The following is a 19,868-nucleotide window of genomic DNA, read 5'->3' as shown; positions in this document are numbered from 1 at the left end:
GAATGAGTTAGGAAGTGTTCCCTCCTCTTCTATTTTTTGTAAGAGCTTGAGAAGGATTGGTGTTGATTGATTCTTCTTTAATTGATAGAGTCCACAAGCGAAGCTTTGCTTTTTTGGGATGTTTTAAATTATTGATTTGATCTTATTACTTGTTATTTAGGTCTGTTCAGATGTTCTATTTCTTCTTGAGTCAGTTCTGGTATTTGTGTGTGTCTAAGAATGTATCCATTTCATCTAGGTTAATCTTTCATTTTTGAAAAATAGTCTTGCCAGATGTAGAATTCTTGGTTGACACTGTTTTCCTTCAGTACCTTAAATATATCATCCCACTGCCTTCTGACTCTGGTTTCTGATGAGAAATTGGTTATTAATCTCATGGAGGACTCTTTGTACACAATGAGATGCTTCTCTCTTGTTGCTTAAAGATTTTCTTTATCCCTGTCTTTTGATAGCTAATTAAAATATGTATCAGTGTGGATCTCTATGTTTATCCAAGTTGAAATTTGTTGAACTTCCTGGATATATTGATTCAAGTTCCTTATCAAATTTGAAACATTTTGGCCATTGTTTCTTCAAATATTCTTTCTGCCCCTTTCTCTCTGTCCTCTCTTGGGACTCCCACAATGTGGTGTTTGTTGCTACATTTGATGATGTCCCACGGGTCTGTTCATTTTTCTTCATTCTTATTTCATTCTGTTCCTCAGACTGCATTATTGCAATTGAATTATCTTCAGGGTCACTGATTCTTTCTTTTGCCTGCTCAGCTGTGCTGTTGAAAACCTCTAGCAAATATTCTGTTTCAGTTATCATGCTTGTCAGCCCCACAATTTCTATTTCATTGCTTTTGTAATTTCTCTCTATTTACTGAAATTCTCTCTTTGTTGAGACCGTGTTCTCCTGGTTTCTTTTATCCTTTTGAGCAGACTTAGGATAGTTGATTCAGAGTCTTTGTCCACTATATCCAATATTTGTGCTTCCTTGAGATACCCTCTGTTAACTTCCTTTTTCCTATGAAGGACCTGTACTTCCTTGTATCTTTGCATGCCTTGAAACTTTTTGTTGGAATCTGTACCTTGTGATTATCATAAATGGTCACTCAGGAGATCAAATTATTTCCCCTCCACAGAGTTCAGTGTGCTTATTGTGGGTTGTACTAGCTTGTTTCATTACCGACTCTTCTTTAGCTTGTGGTTTGGCAAAAATTTCCTTTGCCTTGGAGGAAATAAAAAGGGAAACAAAGCGAAGAAAGAATACTCCTCTGGTCTCTGCAGATTGGCTGTGTTGTGCAGGCCTTCAACCTCAGCTAGTCTGCTCACTGCTCTGACTTAGCCTTCGCTTCCTGCATGCACTGAGCAGATCAGCACAGGTGGAAGCTGAAGGTCTCTCTTGAGTATGCATTCTGCCCTTGGTTTGCACGTGGGCTTTAGGTCTCCTGGTCCACAGGAGATTTGCAAACCCTTCACTCCCCAAAGCAGCTCTCCCCCACCTTTCCCCCCAGGCGATCAGTATGTCTATTGTTGGCCCCAACTATAATTTTTTGCTTCACAGGCAGCAGCTTGTTCATTTCATTTTCAGTGTTTTCCAGGAATACCCCTTGCTTAACCACTGTTACACCCCAAGAGAGTTCTGAGGTGGGCATCAATTTTTCAGGGAACCCCCAGACAGGTCAAATCAGACAAATTCTTCCAGAGAACATCTACTCTCCTCCCTCTGGAACCATCCACCTACGTGGGATCAGTGCATTTGGCCATCTTAAGACCTCTCTTTGCTGATGGTGGCAGGCTGTGTAACCTTTTCAGAGATACCTTTTCCTGGAGTCAGCATTTGCCTGGTTGCTAACCACCTTGAACCCCTTTTCAGGACTCTGATGACATTGGCTCTGACAGTTTTTGCTTCACTTTTTTCCATGTTTCTCTGGAGGGTTGGGCCCTGGGAGCTTCTCACTCTGCCATTTTGCTGATGTGACTCCATACCACCTTTTGATAACTGGCCTCAGAGGCCATGCAGCACTACATTCTGTTGTCCAAGACAGTTACAAAGGTCCACCTGGGTTCTAAGATAGGGGGGCACAGACCTCAGTGGCATGTTGAGGTCCCCTAGGGAGAATATCCACCAGTGAAGCTGCCTCTGGTATGCCGAGGAAGGCAGGACAAGAGACATTTGAGCCCTGGGACCACTGGTGTGCATGGAGAGCTGAAGGGTTTCCTGAGAGTGCAACCCAACATTCATGGAGGGTTGGTTGTGCTGGATGGCATTTGTTCAAGGGCCTGAGGCTCCACGACTTCAAGTGGCTGTGGCCATGCCCAGGGGCCATGTAGGGGAGGGGGATCACACCATGTGACCTTGACTGGTGAGTCAGCTGGCTTCCTGGAGTGTCAGCGTCCCTGTCTATAAAATGGGAGACTAATTGCCACTCAGCTGACTTCACAGAACTGCTGGTTGGGGTAATTACATGGTCATCCCCATAGGGACAGCTGCTGCCATGTGTGGGAGGAGTCAGGGTCACAGGACACTGTGGCACATCAGCCATGTGGGGGCATGTGTGGTGGGTGGGTGTGCCTATGTGTGCGTGAGTATGTACATGTATGTGTGTGTGCATGTGTAAGCACACATGTGTGGTGTGGTTGCCACCCACACAGGTCCTATGGTGTCCTGTGGCCAGGGGTGTTGTGGCCTGAGAAGGCATGTCCAGCATGTCCCTAGACACCCCCCGGATGGTTCCAGCTGCCCAGGTGAGAAAGAATGTCAGGAAGAAGAGAGGAGCCTGACCTACCCGGAGAAGCTACCCCCTGGGTGGTGGAGGAAGGCAGTGTGAGGCTGGGTCAGACCCCACCAGAAGGCCAGAGAAGGAAGTGTAGGTTGACTTCTGGCCTCTATTCTACCCCATGGTCTACATGTCTGTTCTCTGCTGGTTCTGTCATACGGTTAGAAAGCAGTGTGAGTCCACCAACTTTGCTCTGCTTTTTCAAGACTGCTCAATTATCCAGGACCCCTTATCATTCTGTATGGATTTCAGGATCAGCTTGTCAATTTCTGCAAAAAAGAAAAAGAAAACACCTCGAATTTTTAAGGATTGGGTTGACTCTGCAGATCGCTCTGGGGAGTATTGCCATTTTGATGTTAAGACAATCCATGAACATGGAATGTCTCTCCATATACTTAGGCCTCCTTCAGTTTCTTTCAGGGACATGGGGCAGTTTTCAGCACACAAACCTTACAGTTATTCTGTTTCATTTATTCCAAAGTATTTTACTCTTTTTGATGCTGTTGTAAGTGGAAACGTTTTCTTAATCTCACCTTTGGGTTATTTGTGGCTGTGCATGGAAAGGGATGATTGGTTTCCAACATCAACCTCATGTTCTGTAATGTTGTTGATGGTCTATCTGTTCTGATAGAGGTGTTATGCATTCCATAGGGTTTCCATACCATTTAGTAACAGGAACAGTTTTCCTTCCTCCCCCCAATCTGGATACGCTTTATTTCTTTTTCTTGCTCCTAGCCCTGGCTGGAGCCTCCGGAACAATGTGGGGCGGCAGTGAGCAGAATGAGCACCCCAATTTCCTCCTGATCTCAGGGGCATCTTTCCGTCTTTCACCACTGGGCAACCTGTTCTTAAATGTTAAAGATCCAGGTGTGAGGTTCCTCATTCACACAAAAGAATAGGTAACACAGGGGAGTTTTGCTATGATGCATCTCTCGATTCTCTGAATTTTTCCTGAGTTATGTGTGACAAAAATCACATAGTGATCTATTATCAAGAAGTTTTAAAAATCTGTCAGCTCATGGCTCGGTTGGGTCTGCCTTTCACTGTGGAGAGCAAGGAGTTGGATGTACCTGATCTGCACAGAGCTCCAGGGCCTGGAAGCCCGGGAGGGAGTCCCCTCCTGGGACAAGTTGGGGATGGTGGGTTTAAGGGGGCAGGCAGAGAGGAAGTGAGGATGCCTTGGGAGCACCCATGTGATCCAAGGATCCTGCCCCATTTCCATGCCCCCCCACCCCCAGCGATACATGGACATGCCTGGTAGACCCCTTGGGTAAGCCGTCATTCTGCTTGGACACAGCATCACTGCCCCCACTGCCCCCCGAGATACATGGACCTGCCTGGGAGATCCCTGGGGTAAGCCGTCATTCCTCTGGGATGCAGCATCACTCTCCCTGGTCACGAGCTCTATCCCTTTCAGACATGTGCATACATCAGGTTATATCATTTCAGGGCAAACCCACAACCCGCCAGTTATGCTCAGACATGCCTGCAAACTCCTCAGGCAGGGTGGCCTCTGAGGGTCCTTGGCCCCTGCACCCATTCCCCGCTGCTCTGCCCTGCATTACCACCACCTCCTCCCCAGCCCTCTCCTTGGGACTTATCCACTCCCCACCCCTTTGGACTGCCGCTACACACAGGCTTTCCTGCCCATGAGACCTGCCTGTGCACCTTGTCCTCACTGCTCCCTGCTCCCTGCAGTCTGAAAGCGGCTTGGCTCCGTCCTCATGGTCTTCAGCTCCATTTCCTCCTTCACCCTCTGCCCAGGCCCCCACAGCTGCTCCACGTTTCCTGACTCCGTCCCCACCCTCACGGTCCCAGGACAAGCACCAGGCACTGCGGGGTGCTCTCAGTACACCGTGGGTCCCGCGTCACACACAGCAGATGCCCACGCAGCACGCAAGCAGGGAAGACACTGGGGCAGTGCCAAGCACACAGTTGGTGCTACAGAAGGAAGTGCTGAATGGTTGGGTGGGCTTCCCAGAGGAGGTGTTACCTGAGCTGGAGAAAAGGGGCATGTTTACAGTGCTTTCTAGGGGCATGCTAAGTGTTCACACATGGAGAGAGGACTTGAATCCAACCCTTATCTGGTGAATGGCGGCTCTGGTCACAAGTGAGGACACTGAGGAGTGGTGCAGGGCCAGGCCAGGACTCCTGAGGACACCCTAGCCTGTGGAGGGGGCTGTAGGGTGCCGAGAATACCTGCCAGGGGTCTGGGATGACAGCAGAGCTCTCTCCAGGAAAGAGCAGGCCCCCCAGTGCCCAGGGAGCAGGGACCCAAGAACCACACAAGCCCCCGGCTTCTGGGCTTTAGCCCCAGGGAGCCCCATCCTCACCTGTACCCCCTTGCTTTCTTGAGAGCCTGTGTCCTGGCCCCTCTCCTATAAAATGTCCACTTATACCTATGTCTCCCACGTCCCGTCCCCATATCCTCTCCCCATGTCCCCTCCTTGTGTCCACCTCCATCCACTGCCCACATCCACTCCCCTGTGACCCCCATGTCTCCTGCCCATGTCCACACTCCTTTCTCTGCCCTCTGCTCTCCTGCCCCCTCCTGTCTGCCCCTTCTGCCTCCACCCTTCCTCCATTTCTGCTGCAGGAAAATTGTCTCAGCCCCCAGGCCCTCACCACTTGGCTTTGATGGAAATAGAAAGCCCCCTCTCCCCCTTGCCCTCCACGGGGCTGAGAAATGGCGGAATTCATTGTGGCCACAGAGCTGAATGGCCCTCAAGGAAGGAGCTGCCAGGTGCCCCAGAGAGAGGCCAGCTCTGGGAGGCCATTGTGGAGGCCCCAGCCTGCCTGCCTGACCGCGCCTGCGGTAATCAATCTGATTGGATTAGGGTCAGGGCGACCCTAATCGTGTCAGAGGTCACCCAGGCTTTGTGGCGGGGTCCACGGGGCGCCTGGCCACCCCTGCTGAGGCGGCCTCTTGAACAGGGCTTAACACCGCCCAGCCAGCTGAGGAGAGGGGCCGGGCCCTGTGTGGACGTGTGCGAGCATGTGCATGTGTGTGTGAGCACGTGTGTGCATGCGGGGCTGGGGGCCGGGTGGGCCGGCTGGGCCCCCAAAAGCTGCCTGCACAGAACCTGGGCTTGGGCACTCGAAGTGAGCCCAGGCTGGGCAGAACCGCCCTCTGCTCACCCCAGAAGGGACTTGTGTCCTGGGGCAGAAAGCATGTGAAGAATGTCGAGTGCATGGCGGCTATCTGTGCCTCCAGGCAGGCCCCCAGGCACCTGAAGGACCAGCTCTCCTCAGAGAGCTGGCCAACACCTCCTCTTGACCCCCAAGGAGGTGAGGGGGCCATCCCAGGGCTCGGTGCCCCAGCACACAGGCTGGCTGCCAGCCTGAAGGAGGCCCAGCCAGGACGGGCCCCTGGGGGATCTCGGTGGCCACAGTGGCTCAGGTCCAGGCCCGTGGGCTTTCGGGTAGCATGTGACTTTGCAGAGAAAGGGGCCCAGGGGCCTTGATGCCTGTCCCATCAGCACCCCAGCACTGCAGTGCACAGGCATGGTGTGGCCAGGACCCCGAGCCCCAGCTTGCACATCCACTCACTCAGAGCCCCGGTGCCCTGGGGCCGCACTCCCCGGCTCCCCTGGGATGTCAGGGCCACAGGCGAGCTAGACCTGCTCCTCTGCATCAGGGAGCAGATGTCCCCAACAGTACATGGGGAGGGAATTTCACTGCCCATGCAGAGGTGGGCTGACCCTACTGTGGGGTCTGCAGCTGGACCTCACCCACTAGGCAGCTGAGCTGGGGGCGCCTGGGCTGATCCCTGACAGGATCGAGTGGTCAGTTCTCTAGGAGCTTCTGGGCGGGGTCCACAGGTGTCCATCACGTTTTCTGCAAGGGCAGTGCCCTCCCTCCGCTGATGCCCACCTTCCTGTTGTCTCTTTGAGGGTCTGGGGATGTGTCTGCCCCGTCCCCAACCGGAGCAGCCCCTCCCCCCTTCCTCGGTCAGGCTCCAGCGGGTGGTCCATCGGCGCACTGTGTGTCCAGGCCAGCGCACAGGCACGGGGCCCGGCACAAGCCGCAGGGCCCAGGAGGGGCCTGGGGAAGAGACTGAGGCCCCTGGGGGGCGGGGGGGAAGACGCGTCCCGAATCCAGGTTGCGACCCCTGACCCGCATCGGAAAGTGTTTCGGTTGGCGGTGGCTGGGGGGGAGCCGGCCGGTCTCCGCGGCCTCCCCTGTATATCATTAACTCTGCGCAGCGGGGGCGCGTAGAGGGTCCAGGAGAGACCCCGGCGACGCCCCGCCGCGCCCGGCTCGGAACACAATGTCCCCACGACGAGGACAAGATTAAGCACAAGGCAGAGAGCAATGCTGCGGGCGATTCACACGCCCTCGGAGCGCTGTGTTAAAGCGTGTGAATAGCGCGCTCCCCTCGCGCCGCCGGCCCCTCGGCCGCGCATACCTCCCGGTTGCTATGACTGGCTGGCTATGGCCTAATCGCCGACGAGGGGGAAATTCATATAAAATATCGCGGGCCATTGTGGGCCTAACGCGGCGTGACAGTGGCTCACAAAGCCAGATTCATTAGCCCCAGCAGGTAATCGGGACGCCGGCCGCGCTGCCGGCCGGGCGGTGTCAGGGGCCGCGGCCGCGGTGGGGCGCGGGCACATTCCGCTCTCAGGTGCCCCCTCCTTTGTGCGGCCGCCTTCGCGACACCCCCTCCCGCGGGCCAAGGCCGGTGGGCGTCGTCGGAGGGGCGCACCTGCTGGCCCGGGGCTCTGGCAGGCCTCCCGACCGTCTGGCGGCCCCGCGGAGCCGCAGTCCCCTCCTGGTGCTGGAGCGTCGGTGGGCGGAGGAGGCGCCAGCGCACTCAGTGCTCTGGGGGAGTCTTGGGGGCCCGCGCTGGCCAGAGGGAGGGAGACGGGAGCGTCTGCTGGCCTGTGCCCCCGCTCAGGCGTGGCAGGAAAGGGGCAGGGTACCCTGACCTGCCCTTCTGTGTCCTCCCCTCCCCCGGGCCTCACCTGCCAGGTGGGCAGGGCCCTGGGAGGCCCCAGAGAGGGAGAGAGCTCAGTAAGGCCTGCGCCTTGTTTATGCTGGGGGTGCCACATGCACCCCATGTTCTCCCAGATGCTCCAGGCCCTCACCGAGGCTGGGTACCCCCATCCTAGGCTCTGGGTAGGCCCATCAGCTGTGGGCACCATAGATACCACAAGGGATGTGCTCTCCTCATCCAGAGCATCGGGAGGACTCATGGTGGGTGCAGGCTGGGCAGTGCTGGTATGTAGAATGGGGGTTCACCCCACACACCTGGTGGGAGGGAAGCCGCAGTGGGGTGTGCTCAGGGAGCCTCCTTGCAAGGTGGTCGAGTGCTGGGGCTGAGGACTGGGAACCCCTGCCCTGGCCAGGGCCACTGTGGTTGCAGGCAGTGTCCTGGGGGGCTCCATAGAGACAGGAGAGCCCTCCCCCCACCCCTGCTGCACTCCTCTGCACACATGTGAGCAGCACTAACCTTGGTGCTTTGGGGGTCTTGCCTCAAGGTCAGCCCTGCCCAGGGGAGAAACACAGCCCGGTGTCCCAAAGGGTCTTAGGGAAGTGAGCTCACCTGAGGGAGGGCCCTTCCTCTGCCTCTGGTCAGCCAAGAAAAGTTCTGATAGGCCCTGTAGCTCTCAGGGGCACTCATACCTACCCTGCCCTGGGCCCAGGTCCCTCCCTGCAGCCATCTGACAGGAGACAGACCCCTAAGTCCCAAAGGCTGGCAATCAGGAGCCAGGCTTCATGTGGGGGCCAGACAGAATGTCTGCCACACATGCAGGAAGGGGGGATGTCAGAAACCCCCCATATCAGCCCCCTCATGTGCTTCTGATGAGGGAGGTGTCAGAGCCCCCCATATCAGCCCCCCAAGCCCCTCTGATGGGGGAGGTGTCATAGACCTCCATTTTGGCCCCCTCAAGTCCCTCTGATGGGGGATGTCAGAGATCCCCCATATCAGCCCTCTCATGTGCTTCTGATGGGGGAGGTGTCAGAGCCCTGCATATCAGCCCCCAAGTCCCTCTGATGGAGGTGTCAGAGCCCCTGTTTTTAGCCCCCCATGTCCCTCTGATGGGGAGAAAGCGTCAAAGCCCCTGTTATTAGTGCCCCCCCCTGACGTTCCTCTGATGGGCAAGTATCAGAACCCTCCATGCTAGGCCCCTGCACATCCCTGTTAAGGAGGTGGTATCAGAAATCCCCTCCCCCTTCCCCATGCTCCCTCCCTTCTCCTGGCTGGGTGCCATTTGGGGCCCTCCCTCCACAGGGACACATGCTGGGTCTGGCCACCATCTTGAGGAGGGGGTGAATTTGCGAGTCATGGAGCCCTAGGGTATGATAGAGCCTGTGGGCTCAGCCCAGGGTTTCATCAGAATCACCTGGGGACCCTTTAGAGAAATAGGTGTCCTTCCAAGAACTATGGCCCGGGGCCCACAGGTGTCTGCACTGATACACTGACTGGAGTGACTGGTGCTGGGGCAGCCCCCAGGCCGTCCTCTCTGCAGTGCTTCCTGAGGGGTCTACCCAGGCAGACACAGAATGTTCCAGAAGCTTCACCTCATCCATCAGTGGTCACATCTGAGCCACAGCCCCCTTCTGGGACCTTCTGCTGCCAGAGGTCACATTTGTTTCTTAGAAAAGCCCTCCCAGTGCCCCCTCGGGCTAACAGTCTCATCACAAGAGCATATATGAGTGTCCATATCCTCTCATCCAGTGTAAGCTCCCACAGCCTTCCCCCAGGAGAGGACAGGTGGGCCCAGCCACCTCGAGGCTGCAGCCACCAAAACGGCCTGGTGCAGGAGCCTTACTGGGGGTGCAGGAGCCTCTCCCTCCACCCTGTCTGGGCTCAGCACTCACTACTGTGCAGCCCAGGGTCTGTGGCTGACCCACTCTGAGCCTCTGCATGCTTGGGCTGAAAGGGCCTGCAGAACCTGTGATAGCAGCGGGCAAAGAGGAGTGCCCCTCCTCCTGCCTGAGCCGGTTCTCTCAGCCCCAATAAAGGATTTGCCAGAGTCAAGGCAGGGTGGCCTGTTGGTCCCTGGTGAAACAGCCCCCCAAGGGGACCTCCCCACAGGAAGGTCAGCTCCAGAACAGAGGCTGCAGCCTTCTTGTCCACTTAAAATACAGTCAATGCTCAATTAACGGTTGCTAACTGCTAGCTACATGGTGAAATGTGCAAGATGAACTTTCTTCAATATAAAGTACTCTGAAAAAACACCCCTTTTTTTCTGTTAAATGTTCTTTCCTGAAATTATGATAGTTAAGCTTGTCTTATCCTCTCATGAAATAGTAAAAGTAACAACACTTGGCAATCCTGATTCAGTCCTCAAATGATCTCTGATACTTGACAAGCCCATGGAACCCAAATCTGGAAGCAAGAATTTGTTAAGGTGCCTAGTTCTAAAGTTCTGAAACCCAGGGAAGCAAAGTAACTGCCGAAGCCGATCTCACAGGTGACACCTAGTGCCCCACTGACCTAGCTGTGATGGAGCCAGTTGGACATCTCTCCCTGCCCTCTGCTAGACACCCACCTCTCACCACATGGGACTCCCTCAGCTGCCCCAGACATTAACCATCCATCTGTCTATATCCATCCACCCATCCATAAATCCATCCATCCATACATCCATCCATCCACCATCCATCCATTCATTCACCATCCTTCCATCCACCCATCCATCCATCCATCCATCCATCCACCCATACATCATCCATCCAATATATATCCCCACCCACTCATCCATCCACATACCCATCCATCCATCCATCCACCCATCCATCCAACCATCTACACACTCATTACCCACCACCCTCCATCCATCCATCCACCCATCCACCCACCCACCCACTCACCCATCCATCCTTCTAATATTCATCTGTCCACCATCCATCATCCATCCATCCATCCATCCATCCACTCATCTACCCATCTATCCATCCATCCATCCTTCTACTACCTATCTACCCACCCACCCATTCATCCAGCCAGGCAGCCAGCCACTCACTCACCAGTTAATCTACCCATCCATCCATCCCAAGCCTGCCCCAGAGTTCACACTGCCACTGTGTGTCATTGTTTCCTCTATTCTATTCCTCATAAACTGTAAGATCCCAAAGGCAGGTGACTTGGCACAGCCCAAAGCAAAGAACCTGATCCACAACAGTAGAGTCTCTCACTAAAGGCAGGATTCCCCTGGTTCACCCTCCACCTTGCCAATGCAGGGATTCCTTCCACTTGATAGTGGGTCATCCAGCTTCTACTTAATTAATGATTAGATGGGTAATTCCTTGAACTTTAAAAAGCCTGGGCTGTTAGAAATCTCATCAGAGAGAGCAGCAATCACTATCTTACAGATTTCTTACCATGGTTCTTGAGAATGGGCACCTTACATCTTACTCACCTCATATTCCTAGTTCTGAGCCTAGTGTGTAGCTTCTTATAGACTCTCAGATCCTGGAGGGGTAAATGGCTGGCTGGCTGGCTGGTTGGATGGATGGATGGATGGATGGATGGAAGGATGGTGGATGGACGGACGGATGGATGGATGGATGGGAGGATGGTGGATAGATGGATGGATGGATGGATGGATGATTTGATGAATAAATTAATGGTGGATGGATGAATAAATGGATGGTGATGGATGGATGGATATTTTGATGTATGTATAAATGGATGCTGGATGGGTGAATAGATGGTTGGATGGATGGATGGATGTCAGATGGATGGATGGATGGATGGTTTGATGGATAAATTGATGGTGGATGGATGGAGGGATGGATGGATAAATGGATGGTGGATGGGTACATGGATAGATAAATGGATGGTGGATGGATACATGGATAGTGGATGGGTGGAAGAATGGATAAATGGATGGATGGATGGATGGATGGATGGATGGATGGTTTGATGGATAAATTGATGGTGGATGGGTGGATGGATGGATAAATGGATGGTGGATGGATACATGGATAGTGGATGGATGGACAGATGGATGGATGGATGGATGGATGGATAAATGGATAGATGGTAGATGAATGGAAGGAAGAATAGATCATTAATACTTTGCATGAACTCCGTAACTAATTAGTAATGAAACAATGGCAAGTTTCTGGCAAAGATGGTTTTCCGCATGGAGGATGTTTAACTCACAGAATGACTTTGCCACTAAATTCCCTTTCTTCTTCCTTTTTCCAACCCTGACCTCACCTCCAAAATTATGATAGTCATTTTTCACATATCTTATACTCTCATGGAAAAGCAACAAGCCTTGGCAGTCCTAATTCAGTCCTCAAATGATCTCTGGTGTTTGACAAGCCTGTGAAATCCGAGTCTGGAGGCAAGATGGGTATAGTCCTGAAGTTCTGAGACCCAGGGAGGCAGAGCCCATCTCACCGGTGTGAAGAAGAATCCTGGGGCCAGCAGGGCAGTCCTGAGCAGCTCCAAAGGCTCATGCAGGCTCTGTCCCAGGGACTTGGCAAACTGGCAGCATTGGCCCTTTGGCTTCCCTCCCAGGGGCCTATGCCCCCTCTTCTTCTCTTGACCTGCCGCAGCCCATTGCCAGTGACAGTGACATGATGGAGGTGTCTCCAATCTCATCCCAAAGATGTGATTCCCTTCCCACGGTGTGATGGCTCCCCTCCCACTCCCTAGCTGCCTCTGTTGTGTAAACAGAAGCAGAAACGTCTGACAAAGCAGCTGTCAGTGGCTAAGAACTTTCCTGTGACTGGGGCGGCTGCCAGGGCTCCAGACCCTGGTCGGAGTCCTCACTGTGTCCTCCCCACGCACAGCCTCAGGGGAGCCCTGTCCTACCTCCTCCTACTCCAGCCAGTAGGCTCATGACCTGTGGAAATCTGATAAAAGCAATGGGCTCTCTATCCAACACACACACACACACACACACACACACACACACACACTTTCCGGAATGCCCTGTGATTCCTGCCCCAGTGAAGCCTAATCCCACACCCCTGGGTCAGATGTCCCTCCTACTGTGAGGTGTCACCTGGACATGCTGGGGGTCTTCCTTCTTCATGACCTCAGCATGTCTTTTAACTTTTTCTTTAGAAAGAATTGTAGACATACAGAAATGTGGCAAGAACGATGTTCAGGGTCCATGTCCGCTCCCAGACATCCCCAGTGCTAGCAAAGCCAGCTGCATCCATCAGCACAAAGATCCGTCCATGATAACTACACTCCCAGGTTTCTCCCATTCTCCCACCCATCTGGGATCCCATCCTGGGTATGCCTGGCCCTGGCCCTTCGTGCCCACAAGACTAGGAGGAACCAGGTCAGGCCTCTTGCGTCTATCTGACATTTCCTGATTCTTTGCTGAGAAGGCCTCCATGGTGTCCCTGGAACATCTTCTCAGGAGGCACATTGCGTCAGCCACCTGTCCACTGCTGTGGTCCCCGCAGCCCCAACCCCTCAGGTAAGGTGGGGTGGGCCAGGCGTCTGCAAAGTCAGGGCACAGCCGTCCCAAAGTGCTTGGAGGCTGTGACTTCTGTTTCTAAGCAGACTCTCTTTGCCAGAACAAACTCTCATGGTTTTCTGGCCATGGGTCTTGTGGCCTCTCCTTAGAGGCTTCCTTTCCTCATGAACAAGTTGGAGGCAGGTTACAAGGTAGCGTCAGCCTTCAGGACCTCATGTGTGACGAGCCCCTTCCTTACTGGGTAGGGGAGATTGAGGCCCACAGGGGAGGGAGGCCAGGGCTGGGTCACACAGCCAGCTGGTGAGAGAGCAGGGCAGGACTGAATTCTTCCTCCAAGTTCAAGGGAGACCCCTCCCCCTGCCCTGAGCACGCCCTTCCCCTCGAGTGTGTCTGGTGACCTGGCCCCTCCTGGCCCCTCTGCCTGAGCCTGTTAAGCGGCCACACCCTTGTTCAAGGAAGGTGCAAGGCCCCAGGCTCGCTGGCTCTCTGCTTATCTCAGAGGAGGGGAGGCATGTTCTCCAGGAGGAGCAGTTCTGGCCCCCTGGGCAGGAGTTGGTACCCAGGGCCTGGAGAAGGGCCACCGGGGGCCCTCAGCCATCTGGAAGCAGCAAGAGGGCGGAAGGCACCCGGCTGTGTGCACTGAGATCCAGGAATACCTAGGAAACACCTGCCTGGCCCAGCAGCCCACATGCCCTGCCTGGAGGGCAGGAGCAGCCCCAGGCCTGGGTTCTGGAGGGGTGAGGACCCAAGGAGCCAAGCCCACCCTCAGGGAAGGCAAAACAAAGGCGTGGCTCCGCTGGAGTGCAGGGACAGAAGGGCAGGGGGTCTATAACCAGGGCACACTGGCATTTATTCACCGTGCCTTGGGCCCATAGAAGGCCACTCCATGCCTGCTTGAGAACTACTGGCTGTATTATGGAAGCAAAGTGAGGCCAAGGCATCAAGCATCTGGGGGAGGTGGCCGCTGGCTGGCCATCGGGAAAAGGGGCAGGGAAGGATGCTGAGTGGGCAGGGGTGGAGATCCAGTCTCATGGCACAGGCCTGTCCAGGGTAGGCTCTGGCCCTGCTGGGCCTCCCCGTCCATCCCAGGGCCCGGCCCTCTGCCTAGACCGGGCCCTCGCTCCCCACCCACCATCTACAGGAATTGGAAACCAAAAATGAACGAAACACAGCCCCACACCCCAGGGAGCTTGCATGCTGGGGAGAGGACTGAAGAGAGAGCTTCCTGGGCCAGGCACCGACCGCACCGGGACTGCAAGGCCCGTACCCTGAAGAGCAGAAAAGGGACAGGGCAGGTGCACGTGACCAGAGGAGCAGTGGAAATAGCCTGAGGGAAGGACGAGGGCTGAGTGTGGGGGAGGCCCGTGTGCAGGTGAAGCAAGGACATAAGGCCAGGAACTCCAAAGGGACCAGGCACAGCCCGTGTGTGCATACGTATGTGCATGTGTGTTTGCCTGCATGGCTGTGCATGCGTGTGCAGGTGCTTGTGTGTGTGTGTGTGTGTGTGTGTGTGTGTGTGTGCAACACATGTGGCACATGCATGTGGATGGGGGAAGCTGCAGGCTGGGAGTGCAGGTTCCAACCAGGAGCCTCTGATGGTGCAGCTGGCTGATGCTGAAAGCTGGACTCACAGGGAAGGGGGGGCAGTGCCAGATGAATAAATGTGGGATTTTCAGTGACAGGTGTGCTGGGTGCTGAGTGAGTCTCAGTGTGTGCATGCTCCTGGCTGGAACCCTCACTGCTCCCCTGCCTCCACCTGCCTGGGCTTTGGGGCAGGCAAGCCTGAGGAAGAGTGAGGGGTAGCCTACAGCCTCTGCTGGTTCCCCAGGGTGAAGCCCCCACCATCCCCCTCCCAGGACCAAAGTCCCCCCCCGCCCATCCCCCTCCCAGGGTAAAGTCCCCCCACCCATCCCGCTCCTGGGACAAAAGCCCCCCTGCCCATCCCCCTCCCAGGACAAAGCCCCCCATCTGCCCATCCCCCTCCCAGGGTGAAGCCTCCCTGCCCAACCCCCTCCCAGGACCAAAGTCCCCTGGGCACTGATGTGGGTCAGGAGGCAGCAGCATCCCCGTGACCATGACAGGAGCCATTGGGAGCCCCAGCACCGTCCAGGCCTGCTGCCCAGGATGGATGCGGGGACACAGCAGGGCACACGCCCCATGCCCGGCATGGAAGGCCAGGTCGGGCCCACCCCCACATGCACGTGTATATACTGCAAAACGATCACCAAAATGATTGTCTGGTGACTACGCATCATGCACAGCCTGGTTACAGTTGTTTCTCTTGTGACCGGAACATGTAAGACCTCTTAGCAAGTTTCAAGCACACAACACGGTATTGCTGACAAGTCACCGTGTGGTGCATCATGTCCCCGGACTTACTGATTTGGTGCCACAGTTTTCTGTCCATTCACCTGTTGATGGACATTTGGAAGCTTCCAGGTTGAGGCTATTACAAATAAAGTAGCCATGATGTTTGCTCCCTGGTCTCTGTGACCACCTCATTTCCTCAAGGGGTGAATACCCAGCTGAGTGGCCTGGTCACCTGGTACGCATAGGGTTGCAAGAAGCCATCAAACTGCTTTCCTAGATGCAGCACCAAGTTCCCCAGCAGTGCACAGGGCTCAGATTCTGCACATCCTCTCCAGCACTGGCTCTGACCTGACCTTCATATTACAGGGGTCCCTGTGGCTCTTCGCGGGGAGTGATGTCCAGCATCTCTCCTGGGGCCCGTAGGCCCTCCAAGTACTTTTTCCCAATACCCACCCTCCTCCTTGGGTCCTATGCACAGGGCACCCCTCTCCCCTGCAGCCCTGCCTGGCCTCCAGCACCCATGTCCACCCCAGGTGCCCAGAGCCCTGCCCTGAAAGGGGCGGCGATGCCCAGGGCTCGGCTTCACCACCCCAGCCCTGCCAGGTCCTGCCCACCCTGTTGCCTCTCTCCACAGCCACCCGGGAGTCCGCCTTTGTGCATGCCATTGCCTCTGCCGGCGTGGCCTTTGCTGTGACGCGCTCCTGTGCTGAGGGCTCCGCCACCATCTGTGGCTGCAGCAGCCGCCACCAGGGCTCCCCGGGTGAGGGCTGGAAGTGGGGCGGCTGCAGCGAGGACATCGAGTTCGGTGGCATGGTGTCTCGGGAGTTTGCAGACGCACGGGAGAACCGGCCAGATGCCCGCTCTGCAATGAACCGCCACAACAATGAGGCTGGACGCCAGGTATGTTGACAGCTCCTGGCTCGTCCTGGGGGAGCATGGGGCAGTGGCTGTGACCATGACCCTGCACACTCTGGGGTGCACAGGGGGTCATCCATCCAGGCCCAGTGCATCCTGGGGGTAGAGTGGGGAGGCATCCTACCATGGGCCTGTGGGGTCTGGGGGATGCACTGGGAAACCCCTCTGGCCACATTCCTGAGGCCCCAGAGAAATAGAAGCTTTCTGGGCAGGATGTGTGACCTGGTTCCCTGCAGGGTGTAGTTTGTTGGGAGTATTGTGGGAGGGCTGACTGGGGTGGCAAGGCCATCTGAAACAGCCCGGTGCAGTTAAAGCCACTGGAAGGCAGGGGGGATAAGGGTCTGCCCTGCAGGAATGCCCACAAGTCCAGGGAGGAAGACAGCGAGGCCACTACAGCACAGCGTGGGGAAGTTCTGTGATAAGGAAATGCACATTCTCAAGGTGACTCAGGCACTGCAGAGGGGCCACACTCCAGGCTGGCATCTCAGAAAAAGCCTCCTGCTGGCAGTAGCATTGAGAGGAGATGTGCAAAGTAACCAGCAGTTATCTAGGTTGGGGGGAGGCCAGGAGAGCCTCAGGCAGCCTACAGTGTAGGACAGGACTGCAAGTGAGGTTGTCTGGAAGAACAGAACATGGAAAGCAGAGGAGGGACAGAGAAACAGGGACCAAGCCGTGAAGGGCTCTGTAAGCCCTGTTCGAAAGGACTGGGCCCAAAGGACTGACCACCTATGTGAGGGGATCCATGTGGGGACCTGGAGGGCTCCAGCAGATTGATCAGCACAAAGATGGTGCTGGCCTTGGAACCAGCGGCTTCACCTGCCAGCAACAGAAAACAAGATGAGTGACTCATCTTCGTGTTGGGCACAAAGCACACCGTCAGATGTGAAAGTGCCCTGTTAAAAGCATAGGAAGCCCACCAGTATACAGTCCCCTGACTTATCCCAAGGACAATGAGTCCAGTGCAGACAAAAAAATAGTCTCTTTTCAATAAATGGTGCTCAGTGAATTGGATAACGATATGGTGGAAAAAATTAACCTGACTCCTACTTCGCACCATATAGAAAGCCAATTACAAACCCAAATGCAAAAGGTAAAACAAAATGAAACAAAAATGTTAGGAAGAAAACATGAAAGAACATCTCTGTGATCTTGGAGTAGGCAAAGATTTCTTTTTTCTTTCTTTTTTTTTTAAGTTTATTTTCTTTGAGAGAAAGAGACAGAGAGAGAGTGTGGGGGAGGGGCAGAAGGAGAGGGAGAGATAGAATCCCAAGCAGGCTCCATGCTGTCAGTGCAGACAGAGCCCAACATGGGGCTCAATCCCAGAAACCATGAGATCATGACCTGACCCAAGATCAAGACTCAGACACTTAATCGACTGAGCCCCAAAGGGGCTCATCAAGGGTGCTATCTCTAGGACATCACTCCTCAGTTTAGCCTGGGATCCTGAGGACTAAAGGAAAACCAGAAGTAGCCCAGCCCTTGTACACATGTGCAGGCTAGAAAAATCCCAAGATCTGAGAACAAATTATGGTGATTCCAAATTGCTGGTTTTCCCATGCACCTGGAAAAAGGCAGACAAATCCTCTTTGGAGGATGATAACCTTATTCAATGTTTAAAAAATGTTACTACAAATAATTTTTCAACCACAGTGTCCAGCACATAATCAAAGATAACCTATCACATGAGCTGATGACAGAATGAGTGATCATCAGCAAAAATCACAGAAATGAGTCCACAGGGACTCCAGATACTACAATTACGAGACACAGATTGTGAAAAAATATACATGCTTATTTAGGTTTACAAAGCCAAAATGCGAGTCTGAATGTTTCAGCAGAGAACTGGAAACTATAAAAAGCATAGAATATATTTAGGAAACAATCACATTGCAATTGTAGAACTGAAAGATGTATGAGAAATCCCAGTGAAAGACAACAAAGTGAACATAAGCATTTCCCTCTGCGACCTCCCAGAACCCCACTAAAATGATAACAAATGAATGCCATAACATATAAATTCATGATAACTCCTGAAAACGTGGAAAGCAGTACCTAAAAATGGCAGCCAGAGTTTGCAAACTGAGAAGCAGATCCATGAATAACTGGGTCTTAGGAGAAAGCAGAATCCTAAACCAGTAGAGGAGAACTCTGACAGCCAACCCAGGAACTACTAGTAACAGGTGTCTTGAAAAGTATAGACAAATACTGGGTCTAAAAACAGGAAATGGATTGATCATCTATTTTAAAAGCAATTCGGAACCCACCAGGTTTTCTGTACATCTCCTTACATCCAGGAAACACCCGTCCTTTACAATGGCAGAAGTCTGGGTATGTAGTCTCTGAAAAGGGCAAAGCACAGTGTGTCTGGACTGAGGGACACCAAGCACAGCCTGGTTTCCCAAGTGAAAGTAGTCCCCATCTACACATGCATTTCTCTTCCTAGTCTCCATATGCCACAGTGAAGCTTGACCCTCCAGACAGGAGTCGAAGATTCTCCCCTGGGAATTGGACCAACCCAAGAGGAGACTTAAAGATACCTACCTGGGACTCCCCCATGGTCACAGCCAGGTCACACTGTAGTGAGGGCCCATGCTGACAAGTCTCCACCAAGCACATGAGCTTCCAACAAGATGTTTAGTGTCCTGCTTTTATTTATTTTATTTTTCAATGTCTATTTATTTTTGAGAAAGAGAGAGACAGAGCATGAGTGGGGGAGGGCAGAGAAAGAGGGAGATAAAAAATCCAAAGCAGGCTCCAGGCTCTGAGCTGTCAGCACAGAGCCCAACACGGGGCTTGAACACACAAGCTGTGATCATGACTTGAGCCAAATCAGGTGCTTAACCAGCTAAGCCACCTAGGGGCCCCTGGTATCCTGCTTTTAAATATGAGCAGACATCCAAGGATCACAGGACATCTGAGGAAGGTCTCCTGTAACCACAAAGTTAAAGACCAAAAGAAACAAAAACAAAACTTATGGGAAAGAGACATTGTAAAGAGAGATGAAAACTTCAAAACTACCACTATTTCAGGCACCTGGCTGGCTCAGTCGATAAAGCATGCAACTCTTGATCTCAGGGTCATGAGTCTGAGCTCCATGTTGGGTGAGAAGATTATATATTTTCTATTTAACTTATTTTTTTTTATTTACATCCAAGTTAGTTAGCATATAGTGCAACAGTGATTTCAGGAGTAGATTCCTTAATGCCCCTTACCCATTTAGCCCATCCCCCCCCCCCCACAACCCCTCAAGTAACCCTCTATTTATTCTCCATATTTAAGAGTCTCTTATACGGGGCGCCTGGGTGGCGCAGTCGGTTAAACGTCCGACTTCAGCCAGGTCACGATCTCGCGGTCCGTGAGTTCGAGCCCCGCGTCAGGCTCTGGGCTGATGGCTCACAGACTGGAGCCCGTTTCGATTCTGTGTCTCCCTCTCTCTCTGCCCCTCCCCCGTTCATGCTCTGTCTCTCTCTGTCCCAAAA

The 19,868-nt window shown here is 53.8% G+C and overlaps 1 protein-coding gene across 1 annotated transcript in view; it reads left to right on the top strand.

Annotated features, from left to right (window-relative positions):
- WNT3A (Wnt family member 3A) overlaps nt 1–19,868 on the top strand; it is a 41,029-nt gene that overhangs the window by 17,638 nt on the left and 3,523 nt on the right. Inside the window, exon 3 of the mRNA XM_030296483.1 lies at nt 16,109–16,374. Coding sequence (XP_030152343.1) covers nt 16,109–16,374 — 266 coding nt within the window. The remainder of the gene's footprint in view (nt 1–16,108; nt 16,375–19,868) is intronic.

The sequence above is a fragment of the Lynx canadensis genome, chromosome A1 (genome assembly GCF_007474595.2).
Source record: "Lynx canadensis isolate LIC74 chromosome A1, mLynCan4.pri.v2, whole genome shotgun sequence".
NCBI lineage: Eukaryota > Metazoa > Chordata > Mammalia > Carnivora > Felidae > Lynx > Lynx canadensis.
Note: the sequence above shows the minus strand (reverse complement) of the source record. Positions and strands in the feature narration are given on the sequence as shown.